This window comes from Saimiri boliviensis, chromosome 12, assembly GCF_048565385.1.
Source record: "Saimiri boliviensis isolate mSaiBol1 chromosome 12, mSaiBol1.pri, whole genome shotgun sequence".
Taxonomy (NCBI): domain Eukaryota; kingdom Metazoa; phylum Chordata; class Mammalia; order Primates; family Cebidae; genus Saimiri; species Saimiri boliviensis.
The window spans coordinates 89,965,673-89,980,789 of NC_133460.1; the positions used below are offsets into that span (position 1 = coordinate 89,965,673).

Sequence of the window (15,117 nt, forward strand, 5' to 3'; positions counted from 1 at the left end):
CATAGGATGTTTCTTTCATTCCTAAAGTTGCTTAAGAGAGAGCACCCTTCCTTAATAGATTACCAGTAATTCTTAGGATTAGTAGGTAATTCAATAGCTTTACCTCAGAAGGCAACTGGACAATTTTTGAGAAGTAGTAAGGACACACCACAGACCATTATTTCCACAGATAAATAATGCTTAGAAATAAGTGATTCAGGCCAGGCACGGGCCTCACACCTGCAATCCCAGCACTTTGGGAAGAAGAGGTGAGCAGATCATTTGAGGTCAGGAGTTCAAGACCAGCCTGGCCAACATGGCAAAACCCCATCTCTACTAAAAGTACAAAAATTAGCTGGGTATGGTGGTGGGCGCCTTTAATCCCAGCTACTCGAGAGGCTGAGACAGGAGAATCACTGGGACCTGGGAAGTGGAGGTTGCAGTGAGCTGAGATTGCATCACTGCACTCCAGCCTGAGTGGCAGAGTGAGACTCTGTCTCAAAAAAAAAAAAAGAGAGAGAGAGAGAAATAAGAGATTCAGTGGTATGCTGGTAAATATTTAACTGCTGGCTCTCTGGGAACAAACAAATTAATAATCCCTGATTAGTGGTATCTACTGATCATCATACGTATTCCCATCATAGCAGATTTCAAGTTACTAATCTGACATTAGTGAAGATAGAATTGGGGAGAGATAGGTAGTAGCACAATATTATGTAATATTCTCACCATACAGATACATAGATGTAAAGCACCTCAACAGTATGGACAATAGAATGATAGAATATTTTGTATATAATATAGTATAATTATATATAATAAAAAATATGGTAATCATGAATGGATGTTTTAAGTATAACCTTTGTAATATAATTTATATAATTGAAATTTTATTCAATTTCATTTTTATAGTGGCTTTGTTTAACAACCATTAATTAGCTTGCAAAATTCCTGAAATGTTAACTGTGAGCTCTCATGGGCTATTACAAGCTGGCACAACACTGAGTCCATATGAACTGTCAAGCTGAGAGATCCCCAGTAGTTAATCAAGAGGCTTGGCCAAGACATTTACTTGGCAGAAATGTCTCTTTCTCCTTCCTTCCTTCCAATTTCATTTAAACATGCCGATATCAAGACTGATCTCAACTTCCCCCTTTCTATGTAGCAATGCATGATTCTAGTTGCATTTAGTCCACAGGAATCTGTTGAGCACTTGGGCCTGCTCTCTGCACTCTACACTGTAGCATCAGTTATGGGCTCACAGTCTTCCTGCAAAGATAGATGTAATGCAATCATGTAATACAATGGGATGATTAGTACAATTGCTTTTCTTTTTTTTCCCCCCCGCCTTTTTTTTTTCTGAGACACAGTCTCACTCTGTTGCCCAGGCTGGAGTGCAGTGGCAGGATCTTGGCTCACTGCAACCTCTGCCTCCTGGGTTCAAGCAATTCTCTTGCCTCAGCCCTCCAAGTGACTGGGATTACAGGTGCACATCACCACGCCCGGCTAAATTTTTTTTTTTTTTTTTTTTTTTTGTATTTTTAGTAGAAATGGGGTTTGACCACATTGGCCAGGCTGGTCTTGAACTCCTGACCTCAGATGACCCACTCACCTTGGCCTCCCAAAGTGCTGGGATTACAGACATGAGCCACATGCCTGCCCACAATTTCTTTTAATGTAATTGGAATTCATTAAACCCAATAAATATTTAATTCCTGAAATGTCCTAATACTGTTCTAAATTCCTATTGGCCAAAATCAAACAAAAAATGGACAAATATCCCTGCTGTTTTGTAGCCTCCTTTTATAGCTACCAACAAGTCATGGCCCCAAAGATTGGGGAATCACCATTGGCCTTCTATGACCTAGATATTACAGAAGGATAAGTAGGAAACTAGCAAACAGGAAAAAGTGGAATGCTTCAAGCCTTAGGGATTATGTATACAAAGATAAAGAGGGTGGAGAAGGTTGACTAGAAGTGTTCAGTTAAGAGTTTGATGGGAAGATGGGTAAGAAGGTGGGGCAGGGTCAGACTCGGAAGATAATGTGTATGATCTCATTAATCAATTGGTTCTTTTTAGCTGTACTGTTTAGTGCTATGCTACATACTGTTTTATTCTGTTGTTTAGTCATGTTTGGGGTACGCTGTCTGTCTCTCCCCCAAAGACTGAACCCTTTGAGAACAGGGATTGTCACACTTTAAAAAATATTATTATTATTTTTATTTTACAAAGCAGGGCACATATTGAGTTATGAATGGATGTGACTTAAATTTTTAGTCCCCTCTCCCCTTTATTTCTATTCTAGATATACACGCAGACAATTTGCTTCTGTTTTCACTGGACTTCCACAAAATCTTGGCTCAAAGTATATGAGGGAAGCAGAAAAAGAAAAGAGTTGTGGGTTCTGAGAAAGCAACTCCTTTTCTGCTGCTTTATGTTTTATTAATACTTGATGGATTTATATTTATATGCACAGTTTATTCTGCCCAGTCAGTGGGTTTCAGAAAACCCTAGGATGCTTAACTTAGAAACATGGATTGTTCTGCCAAGTGAAGCTGCCCTCAGTGATCTCTGGTTGGCTTCAGGATCCCTTCTACCTACTTTATTGTTCTTGTACTTTGACATTTACACACCCAGGAGGCTTCTGAAACTCCAAGCAGCAGGGAAACACCATTTGGACTTCAGATAGGGGACCTCCTTTTCTACACTGGTCTATTATTTTCCTATATTGCATCAGGGAGAAGAGGGGAAAGAAATTGCAGTGGACTTTCTTTCTTCATTGTGTTATGGCTAGGATTTTAAAGAAACACGCAAAAAGAGCTACAGTGTAGTTTTATTTCATTTTTAGGGAAATAAATAAAATGTGTTTCATGTAGTCAGGAAAAGTTTGAATGGCTCTGTGTGTTCATGTGAATGGACATGTATGTACCTGTTTCAGAGAGGGTGAGTCATTGTCTTTGTTGTCATGTACTTATTTCAATAATTCTACTGTGATTTAAAATATACTTTTAACAGTATTCTCCCCATTTACTCCCAAGCCAGTATACCTGCCACATTATTTATATTAATACCTTTTAAAACCTAGAATTTCTATTTGCTGATTTGCTATTTTGGTTTTGTTTTTTTTTTTTTTTTTTTTTTAGACTGGACTCCAAATGACTTGGAATTATATATAAAGCTAAAACTTCATTTTCAAAATATGAGTATTTGCCCTCACTGGGATATTTAAAACAATGCGTTGTGACTTTCTAGATGGCAATAGGGCCATTTATATGTTTGTGTATGCCTGCAGGTATTTTAGCATTTATACATGTATACTACTAATGCAATATTCATTTTCCTGACAGTGACTATGGCTATGAGAGACATGGGGAGAGCCAGTGTGTCCCAGCTTTTTGGTACAATCCAGCATCCCCATCAAAGGACTGCAGCCTTGGTCAAAGCTACCTTAACAGCACTGGGTAAGTAAAATACCTACAGCAACTCAGCTCACTGTTTCCTCTTTCCCTAAACTAAGACCAAAAGAAGTGCATTGCTATTGAATACAATGGAGTGTAGATAGTCTGTTTATAACAAATGGCATTTGAAGGGAAGCGAGGAGTTCTTTATCTGAGAGTATCTATTTGGGGAGCATCAGAAGAGATACCTGATCAACCAGATTTCAATACCTTTTGGTATTTCCTTATGATAGACCATAGTTATTGTTTTGGTTAATCCTTCTCTTCTGGAAGGACATGTAGCCTTATTCCTTGAAACACAAATGAATTAAATTAATACAAGGGATGTGCAGATATTACACTGCTCTCTAGTGAAAGATGAACTGAAACTCTGACACTCGTGCTGAAAACTTGAAAATTCAAAAGTTCCATTCTAGGAATTCCTGGAATAAAAATGTCAAGGGTCACTTTCAGGAATTCTCAAATTATATGTGTTTTTATGTCTTTGTTCATGTATTCATTACTCTTTCAGATGCTTGAAAAACGTTTTCTTGAAGACTTTTTGTCTTGCCCTTTCCTTTACTGCCTCTATAACCAAGAACAGACTGGCAAGTGGATGGGTGGTCTAAGACAGCACCTCTCAAATGTTAATCTATCAATCATCTGGGGATCTTATTTAAATGCAGCTTCTGATTTGGGAGATCTGGGGTGGGGGTGAGATTCTTCCTTTCTGTGAGCTCCCAAGTGATGTTAATATTGCTAGTCCCTGGACCACTCTTTGAGTAGTAAGGGACTGAGTTGTTCTGGACACCAGTCTTAACTCTCCCAATGGATCTTCTGTCATCTCAGTCAAGTTATTCATATTCTTGATGCTTTTACCATAGCTAGTTGTAACATAGTGTTGGGTACTATCTACCCAACTGATGTCAACAAAGGAAAAAATATGATGAAAAAGAAATGCTGACTGGTCTGAGATACTCTGAAATGCATGTCAAATATTTAGTTCTGGGAGGGCTATTCCTGGAGCCTGAGCTGGGGCTCAAGGACCTTTGCTGTTATTTAATTGTAGGCGTGTTTAGGGACTTAAGCCATTCAAACTGCAGATCCAACAGCATGAACTTAAAGAGATGTGGTGTTAGAGAATAAAGTGCTTGGAAGTTTGGGAAAAGGGACTATTGTGGGCACAAGTCATTAGCTGAACCACCAAATTCCCAGCTAGGGCTTGACCTGAACGTGATTGTAGGTTAAAACAGAATTGTAAAAGAAATGAATTAAAACATTTCATATGTTCATGTGACATGTGTAGGTAGACCACATTTTAAACAACTTAGGTATGCCAAAATCCCAAATAACTAACAAAACAATTCAGGAGAATAAAAGGGAATGGCTATTAAAAAAAAAGAAAGAAAACAAATATGCTACAGATGTCTACCAATATCTCTAGATTGTGTAAATGTTGGCTTATGTTAAAAATCATTAAGCAGCTGAGTTAATGGCCAGTTGAGGTTGAAGAAGAAGAATAGATGATATCAAGTTTGTTAGGACATGGTACCCCCTGAAATAGCTCTTGTCAGTAAAAACTTAGTATCTTGTAGCTAAACATCAGTAAGAAAGTATAAATTGAGTACAAAAGCTTGACTGTCTAGACCAGTGATGACCAAATTAACTATAATACGAGGCATATATATAATTTTAGAGTTTCTAGTAGCCACATTGAAAATATAAAAAAATAGGCCGGGCGCGGTGACTCAAGCCTGTAATCCCAGCACTTTGGGAGGCCGAGGTGGGTGGATCACGAGGTCAAGAGATCGAGACCATCCTGGTCAACATGGCGAAACCCCGTCTCTACTAAAAAAAAAAAATACAAAAAATTAGCTGGGCATGGTGGTGCGTGCCTGTAATCCCAGCTACTCAGGAGGCTGAGGCAGGAGAATTGCCTGAACCCAGGAGGCGGAGGTTGCGGTGAGCCGAGATCGCGCCATTGCACTCCAGCCTGGGTAACAAGAGTGAAACTCCGTCTCAAAAAAAAAAAATAAGGCTATATTAATTTTAATAATGTTTTATCTCCAAAATATTATCATCCAATATCTCAAAAATATTAGTTCAACTGTCACACTAATGACATTTCAAGTGCTCAGTAGCCACAAGGTGTACTACCATATTGGCTACCATGTGAACAAGTGGTACCATGTTAACGAGAATAGCTTTAGACTCATTATAAGCTCAGTTGGCAAATAAAAATGGTATATATCTGCAAGAGAATATATCATAATTTTATCTGAGACAATAACTACATACAACATTTGCTTAATATCCCCAGGGATCTCTGAATGAAGGTATAGTTCGGCAGTGGGGTAGCAGGTGGAACCCAGGGAAAATGTCAGGTACGATGGAAGAATAATATTTAAAAAGAATTCTAAATTACTGTTTTTGAAACCACCATAGGAAGGCAACATAGATGGATTTGTTAATTATTCTTGACATAGTGGCGAAAGAAGACAAAATATAATGGGGATGTAATGGTGATGGTGGTGGTGATGATGATAATGCTGCTGGTGGTGATGGTTATGATGGTCATAGTGGTGGTATGTTTCTTTCATGTGATTTTACCGGAACAGTTATTTTTTTAGTACAGCCTTATAGGTGGTGTGATATACCTGGATCATGCAGCTCAGTGTTGTAAGAAAGCTATTGGCTTGACTTCATGGGCTGGAGTTGGTGGGCAGGGAAGATGACATCATGTCATTGTACACATGATGTCCTTGTCACAGAAGATCACAGTGCTTTGTCAGGTGGTTTTCCCATGCCAGCCTCTTCTATAAGATGATTTTACAGGTTGGGATAGTGGGATTGAATAGGAGTTTCAATTTGTGCTTTCAATCTAGTGTCTGTGCTGAATGGGAAATGAAATATTAGCACAGAGAAAAAAAAATGTGCTATGAAATAGTCCAGTGGCTCCACAGCAAGGGCTACTAGGCATGAGGGGAAGGAATGATGCCTTGGAGGAAGAGGGAAGATAGAAAGCAGCCTCCTGATTAATCAGAGTTAGAGTCTGATGTTCTAGCCGCATTCTGGTACGGAGAAAGCTGGAGATGGCCTCAGGGAGATACAAACAGGTCTTTCCCTCACAAGTAGAAGCACCTGCTTTTCCCATTTCCCTAGTCCAATAAGTCTGCCTCCTTTTTTGTTGAGTGTGAGTCAGACATTGATTTTTCTTGTCTGGTTTAAACACTGATCCAATCTGTGGCTCACCAGGTAGGATCAATAATAATGTTTAAGGAGCTACTCTTCCCAAGATGGAGGAATAGCAGGTCCTCAGCATTTCTTTAGCTTCATAAATGACTGTCTGTCTTCTAGGGGCAGCTGTGTGAAGCACCTGCTTTGCTCTTGCTTTCTTGCAGTCCCTTTATAATACACACACAACACACTTGACACAAATCACTGTCAGTTGTCAATTCTCCTTAGGTATCGGCGGATCGTGTCCAACAACTGCACGGATGGGCTAAGGGAGAAGTACACTGCCAAGGCCCAGATGTGCCCTGGAAAAGCCCCTCGGGGCCTCCATGTGGTGACGACTGATGGGCGCCTGGTGGCAGAGCAGGGGCACAATGCAACTTTCATCATCCTCATGGAGGAGGTAGGTGCTCACCTGGGTCTCTGAGGTCACAGCTCCCAACCAGGCCATTCCCAGAATGGGAAAAGATCTTACATTCCCACAGGCCCCTGCATCAAAGTCAGTGGTGAGAAGCTGAGACTTCCGGAAAGAAGACAGCTAAGGGTGAAAGAGGGCTTGGGGTATTTACAGACCCCCCTCCCTTCATCTCACAATAAAGACCCAGTCCGCAATGGGAACCTACTTGCCTCTGGGGCGTGCAGATCTGGATATATTCTTCAGGGTCTGCATTAAAGTTTGCTTTGCTGAGGGAATATTTATTACCGTAAGCCCATAAACTGTAAACTTGGCCAGAGGAAGGAAATTTGAATTTTATCTGTTGCTTTTAGGAACCTCTTTTGCTTTATTCTAACGCTTAATCCCACTGATTAGAAAAGCCCACAAAGCTTTCACAAGGTCTTGAAAGTGTGAGTGTGAGGTTGGGGAAGATTATTGAAATCCTTCACTGTTATCTTTATAAAGAATGTTCTGTTAGTTGCTTTTCCATCAGCTAGATGCTCTATTTGTTCACTTTGTAGTATCTTCTGAAATCTGGGCTGTAAAATCAGACTGCATACAGTGATTCCAGTATGGGAATATCTCTGTTGCCTGCTTCTTGTATAAACTGTTGAATTGCTTCCTAAACTAGGGAGTTTTAGGTACTTTGCTCAGTGGTGGAGCAGGAAGGCTTGGCTGATTGACAGAGCCCTCTAAATTTACATGCAAATTGCTCTGTGCTCTTGAGATCTTGGAAAGAAGGCAAACAGGCCAGGAGTCTTTTTTTCACAAGTATGAGCACTTCAGAAACCTTTAAAGTCAGGAGCACACTGGACAGGGTGGTGAAGGTTCCTTATCCTGGGTTGACAGATTTCTCAGCCTTCACTCATAGCAGGTACTTGAGTTAAAGGACTTTAAGATTCAGATGAGGTCATTATCACATTTCCACTAGGGAGTTTCCAGGACCACAGCTATAAAAACCTTCTCTTGAATGGATGTGAAGAGCCATGATCTTATCCATTTGAATTGTCTCTAGTTCATTTCCACTTTAATTTATATTCATAAACTCAAGGATAGTTGACATTGTGTGGGGGGCAAGAGAGCACCTATCAATATTTCATTCACATCTGGGCTGCCATGGGGGAAGAAATGGAAAGTGAAACTGTGATCAGTGCACATTCACTGGGCAGAAGGATTGGCTCATAATTCCAAAATGATGTATTTCTCTCTTTATTCTATCATTCATCTTTGCATGTGAACAGAGTGATGCTATTTTTCTTCATATAGAATCTTTGTTTTGTGATCAAGTGCATTGTGTTGATCCAAAGGGTTCACCCAGTATAATGGTTGTGGGAGGACCAATAAGAATGGGGTTCAGCATAGGCCCTTAAGAAGCTAAATGTTGGCTTGGGGTGGTGAGATGCATTCACCTGAATCATTGGCGTCGTGTTACCAGATAGTACACAGAGAGCTCTTGGCTTTCTAAGAGGCAGAGATATCTGTGAGCTGGGATGATTTGAAAAGGCTTCAGGGAAGAGGAAGCTTAGGTAGATTGAGGGGAAGTCCACAATTTCCCTCATAATTCTGGTAACATAGCAAATACTACAAAATAGGAAGAATGATAACTATAGCATGGCAACTTAGAGTATTATTATTGAAACCAGACTGGGTCTGACTACTTATTTTTGTCCCCAACAAATGTGGAGATGAAATCCTTGGCTTCTCTTCAGAACTTTATGGAGGGTCAACCTTGCCCACTATTGCCAGTATCATACCCACTCAGGCTGCTCTGAGCTTAAGCGATGAGGACAATAGGTCCATAGTGCCCTGCGGATCAGATATGAGTGTGATCATTGTGTTGCAAGTGTTTCAGCCCCTTGGGAAAGACTATAGGTCGTCAGAGATTGATGCTGAAACCACAGGAGGAAGCATCAGATAGGAGTCTGGCTGTACCATGTGTATTGACCCATCTACTATGCCGTCTTGCAGGGTGATCTCCAAAGGACAAACATCCAGCTTGACTTTGGAGATGGGATTGCTGTGTCCTACGCAAACTTCAGCCCCATTGAAGACGGCATCAAGCATGTGTATAAGAGTGCGGGGATCTTCCAGGTGACAGCCTATGCAGAGAACAACCTTGGCTCGGATACAGCTGTCCTCTTCCTGCATGTGGTTTGTAAGTAGCAGGCAGCGCCTTTTTCCCTTTCTTCCCAGTTGGCAACTTGCTCTGTTCAGACTTCCTAGAATTCAGAGCTGAGACGAGGTTCAGTGTCAGTACTGTAATTGCCCAAACCAAATGGTGGTGATATGTACTCATCTGTGTTTCTGAGTTTTATGGTCCTGAAATAAATTGATTATTTTGAAGTTTAGATAACATATTAGCAACTGGACTCTCCTTTTCAGCACCACTCTGCTCTGATATAAATGCGTACGTGCACACACATTCAGGTAAAGCCTCTTCCCTTCCTTTTGGAGAACCCTCAAAATGTAAAAGATAGAAACAAGCCATCTGGTTGATGGTCTCAGGCTCATTCTCAATCTATTGTGAGTGAAGACTACACAAATCATAGTCAATTGTTATTTGTGTTATAAGAGCCAAAGAAAGATTAAAGAAACACATTTAGATTTTTTTAAATGTAGAACTAAATGCACACACAAAATTAATTTTTACATACAAGGTTACTGCAAGTTCATTGTTTTTACAATCTTAATAACTCTCCAAAAATGCTTTGTTGTCCTAGAGTCTATTTCATTGCTATTGGCTGTTGCTTGGCACACACCAAAAGAACAATTGGTGTTCCAAAGTATTTCGTTTGTGCTAGATGCATTCTGTGCATTGTCTATTCTAGAATTTGATGGAGGTAGACTGAAAGTTTAATATTGTGGTTTTAGGATGTCAGGTCAAGGAAACATTGTCATGGGGTTGGGATTGGTTTCCCACACCTGTATCTGTGATATTCATAGGTCTAAGGACTTTCATGGTTCTTATTTTCATACCCCACAATGGTTTCCACGTAATATGCTACATAGAGTGAAAGTTTTAAGTTCTGAAAGAGTCTAAATGAAAACAAGGTGCACCCTCCTATTAATGACTCAGTGATGGCATCAGCTCTATCATATAAACAACCTACACCTAAGAGGTCCCTGACAAACAGTAAGCTAGCTAGTCTCATAGCTCTCCAGTGACAATGCTAGTGCAGGACCAAAAGTGATGAAGGGAGTATGTGAGAGGAGGCCTGGATTATGTAAATCAATCATGTCCCTAAAAATGCCAGGCTACATGCCATGAGATGAATGATTTCATCTCTGGGTCTTCTGAACTCCAATTTTAAAAATGGCTTCATTCTGACTGCCACCTTGCCTCACGGGGCTTTTGTAATAGTAAACACACACAAAACACCCAATCATTTAGTAATTAATTCAACAAACATTTGTTGAAGTCTTAAAATATACAAGGCACTCTGCTAGGCACTAGGAGGGCACAATGCAGATGTGGCCCTCCTCTTACAGAGTTTCCACTCTGGTAGGGAAGTGGGATACTACCAAAAATGAGCCATAAATAGGCAAAGTGGTAAGAACCACACCACACCAATTGCAACCATTCTGTGCCAGAAGCACCAGTCAGAAACCCACGTGGGTGCTGTGCATGGTATTCATGAGCCCAGGCTTTAGGCTTTAGAACAAGGGAGACCTGTGCTTGAATTCTGATCACGTTCCTTTGTTAAATGTCTACTGTTTGTCAATGTTCTTAGCCTTTATAAACCTCCAATTTCTTATCTTCAATACTTAGCTAAAAGGGAGGCTGTGAGAATCAAACTGGATGAAGTGTGCATGTGTTGGGTATCCCCAAGACCACCACCAGGTTTGGTGATTCACTAGGCAGACCCACAGGGCTCAGCTAGAGTTTCACTCATGACTATGATTTATTACAGTGAAAGGCTATTAAACAAAATTAGCAAAGGAAAAAGGCTCAAGGGGCAAAGTCTGGAGGAAGCCAGGCACAAGCTTCCATGAGTTTTCTCCCCACAAAGTCACACAGGACACTCCTTTCTCCAGCAATGAATTGTAACATGTATAAAAAGGCTCTCTAAAAGAGTAACTCATTAGAGACTCAGTACCCATAGTTTTTACTGGGGGCTGGTCATGTAGGTACTCTCTGCCTGGCATATACCAAAACTCCAGATTCCCAGTGGAAGGCAGGTGTCCCAGGTAAACCATACTGTTTGTAAGAACAGTTCAGGCAGAGCAAACTACTCTCATCAGTTAACAGTTAACTGAAACACTCCCAGAGCCATGTTCCCAGATACCAGCCAGGGGCCAACCTTGCATGCCACCTTCCTAAGGACAGCAATTTCAGGTCCATGTTATTTTTTGGCACAGTGTGCAGAATGCTGCCTAGCATCTAGCTTGGTGCATGATAAATGTTACCTGGCATTAGAGTATTTACTAAATATTTCCCATTAATTTCATACCTGACACTTTTGCTGTATTTAAAAATGAAGACAAAGAAAGAAAATGAACTTCACATTCCTCTAGTCCAAAGACTTTCCCCATCCACATTTCTGACTCTGCCAAGTGTGGGCCTCGCCTTCAGGGTGTGACAACCAATGTATCTTACTGGCAAAAAAAGCAACAGCAGGTTTATACTGTGGCTTATGTGCATGAGGGAGGAAATGTTCCTTGAAACTTTTATCGTGCTCATAATTCCCTCCAAATCAATCATGGCTGCATTTTCCAGACAGTTATTATTGTGGAAACTGCTCTTGGCCTTACCTTGGGCCATTAGCTAACAAAAGTAGTTGTTAGCTGCCCATAATAACCAATCTTGCACAGATTATTAGATTTTTATCAAAAATGACACTATTTGACAGTGAGGATTTTAGGAGTTTGCTCTGCTTCTTCCTGAATCTGTTCAGCTCTCCTCTCTTGTCATTGATCCTTGGTTTGTCTCCACACCAAAGTCCAGAGCTCTTAGCTCAGAATCTTTGCCCTAAAAAGCTGCTATCTGGTAGTGTTTCTTTGGATTATTTTTAACCAAATGTGGTTGTCCTGAAGCAGCATAAAAGCAACCATGAGCGATGGTCTCCCAAGTCGTGAATGCCACATCCTTTTTGTGTTTGGCATGAGTTTATGGAGAAGGGGGCCTCCTTTTATCTCTTGGGTATCAGAGGACCTGACAGTGTCAGCTGTCACGGAGCCAAGGCCCCCAAGTAACAGAAAGCCAAGAAGAAACTGAGGACCATGAACAGTAGCTGCATCGCGGCTTAACTGTGGAAGAGCCTAGGGTTCCCATGAGGTATCTTGGGGATTGGGCTTCATGCTTTCTGGAGGATAGCATGAGAACAGAAGCAGTGACTTTAAGGGTAAAAGGTACCCTAAAGGGGCCCTTTTCCTACGAGGAGAAAAATGAGAGATTTGAATCTGGGATGGAGAAAGATGTTTTTCATCTCCTTCCTTGGATGTGGACTAGCCAGGAGCCCCTCCCCACAGTCTCTCTTTCACGTTGGTCAGTAAAACACAAACTATAAAAGACATAAATTGGGTAAACTCCTAAAAATGAGTAAATAAAGCAATAAAAGTATCCTTTATTTTCTCACATCTTGTGCCTTTTTTACTCTCTTGAACAAACAAATCATACAAAAATAATAATTTCCTTGTTTAAAATAATTCAACCTTCAACCAAATGTGTATCTGAAATGACAAAGTTGAAAGTATTTGGTAAGAGAAATCTTGAGATGCCATATGTCTGGGGCCAAGGCAGAGAGCTTTAGGCAGAAAGCATTCTCAAGCTGTGGATATTCTTCCTTTTAAGTATTCAATTTTATTTTATTTTTAATTTTTGTGGGTACATAGTAGGTATGTATATTTGTGGGGTACATGAGATGTTTTGATACAGGTATGCAATGTGAAATAAGCACATCATAGAAACTGGGGCATCCATCCTCCTCAAGCATTTATCCTTTGCACATACACTAGCCTGGCTGGTCTCCTCACCCAAATAGCAGTCGCTGTCAAAACACTTTCCCCTTCAATATAAAATTATCTGTGACACAGAATATGTCCAGTTAGACTCAGGAGAATGCTCACTGAAGTCTTTAGAGGGACCTCAACCCAATGGCAGACAGAAACAGTGATGGCAGTGGTGGCAGTGGGCAGTAGAAATCATGCCATTTTTCATTAATTGTATAGTCCTTTAAACAACCAATAACACTTTCATATGTTCTTATTACTATAAGGAAGGCAGAGAGCAAATGTTGTCCCTTATTTTTAGGACAAGGTAATAGTCTGTGTAGGAGTAATATCCTGTAAGATAAAGGAAAAGATCACATGGGTATATTTGTGCCAGAGATGAAATGAGAAACATCCATTTGTTTTCTTCCCTTTGAACTGACTTGTCTCCAGAATTACCAAGGATGCAAATAAGGAAGGCTAGATGGACTGAAAAATGCTCCACCAGTAAGAAGCGTTCAAGGCCCCCGGGCTGAAGAGATGTCTTTTCTACACTTGTGGCTTAAGACCTCCCTATAGAAGTCTCTTCAGTTACTTAATACTCATCAGATTGATAATGGTGGAAACCAAGAAAATGTGCTCTGTCATAGTAGGAAGATAATTAAAATATTTAGTTGGATTTGGTTACGTGGGAAGGATTAAACAAGAGAAAGGAGAGAGGAAGACAAAGATAGGAAAGTAAGGGAAGAAAGGAAGGAAAAAAGAAGGTGTGGGGGAGAGAAAATCTTGCAGTGTTAAAAAAAACTGTTAGCTCTCAGATGCAACACTGATACATTAACACTTTTTTTTTTTTTTTTAAGATGGAGTCTTGCTCTTGTTGTCCAGGTGGCACAATTTCAGCTCACTGCAACCTCCGCCTCCTGGGTTCAAGTAATGCTCCTGCCTCAGCCTCCCAAGTAGCTGGGATTACAGGCGCCTGCCACCATGCCTAGCTAATTTTTGTATTTTTAGTAGAGACAGGGTTTCACCATGCCTCAAACTCCTGACCTCAGGTGATTCAGCCGCCTTGGCCTCCCAAAGTGCTGGGATTACAGGTGTGAGCCACTGTACCTGACAACATTAACACTTTTTAAAATATTTATTTATATACATATATTTTATTGCACTTTAGGTTCTGGGGTACATGTAAAGAACATGCAGAATTGTTGCACAGGTACACACATGGCAATGTGGTTTGCTGCCTCCATCCCCCCGTCACCTATATCTGGCATTTCTCCCCATATTATCCCTCCCCAACCTCCCCACACCTTGCTGTCCCTCCCCTATTCCCCACCAACAGACCCCAGTGTGTGATGCTCCCCTCCCTGTGTCCATGTGTTCTCATTGTTCAGCACCCCGTTATGAGTAAGAACATGTGGTGTTTCATTTTCTGTTCTTGTGTCAGTTTGCTGAGAATGATGGTTTCCAGATTCAACCATGTCCCTATGAAGAACACAAACTCATCATTTTTTTATGGCTGCATAGTATTCTACAGTATATATGTGCCACATTTTCCTTGTCCAGTCTATTATCAATGGGCATTTGGGTTGGTTCCAGGTCTTCGCTATTGTACACAGTGCTGCAATTAATATATGTGTGCATGTGTCTTTGTAATAGAACAATTTATAATCCTTTGGATATATACCCAGTAATGGGATTGCTGGGTCAAATGGAATTTCTTTTTCTAGGTCCTTGAGGAATTGCCACACTGTCTTCCACAATGGTTAAACTAATTTACACTTTCATCAACAGTGTAAAAGTGTTCCTATTTCTCCACATCCTCTCCAGCATCTGTTATCTCTAGATTTTTTAATGATTGTCATTCTAACTGACATGAGATGGTATCTCAGTGTAGTTTTGATTTGTATTTCTCTAATGACCAGTGATGATGAGCATTTTTTTCATATATTTATTGGCCTCATAAATGTCTTCTTTTGAAAAGTGTTCATACCCTTTGCCCACTTTCGAATGGGTTTGTTTATTTTTTTTTTTCTTGTAAATCTGCTTTAGTTCTTTGTAGATTCTGGATATTAGCCCTTTGTCAGATGGATAGATTGCAAAAA

The 15,117-nt window shown here is 40.5% G+C and overlaps 1 protein-coding gene across 1 annotated transcript in view; it reads left to right on the forward strand.

Moving 5' to 3' along the window:
* The window catches only part of SORCS3 (sortilin related VPS10 domain containing receptor 3), a 616,572-nt gene that overhangs the window by 559,108 nt on the left and 42,347 nt on the right, over positions 1 to 15,117 (forward strand). The window contains exons 17-19 of the mRNA XM_003922497.3: positions 3,328 to 3,441; positions 6,883 to 7,054; positions 9,056 to 9,242. Coding sequence (XP_003922546.2) covers positions 3,328 to 3,441; positions 6,883 to 7,054; positions 9,056 to 9,242 — 473 coding nt within the window. The remainder of the gene's footprint in view (positions 1 to 3,327; positions 3,442 to 6,882; positions 7,055 to 9,055; positions 9,243 to 15,117) is intronic.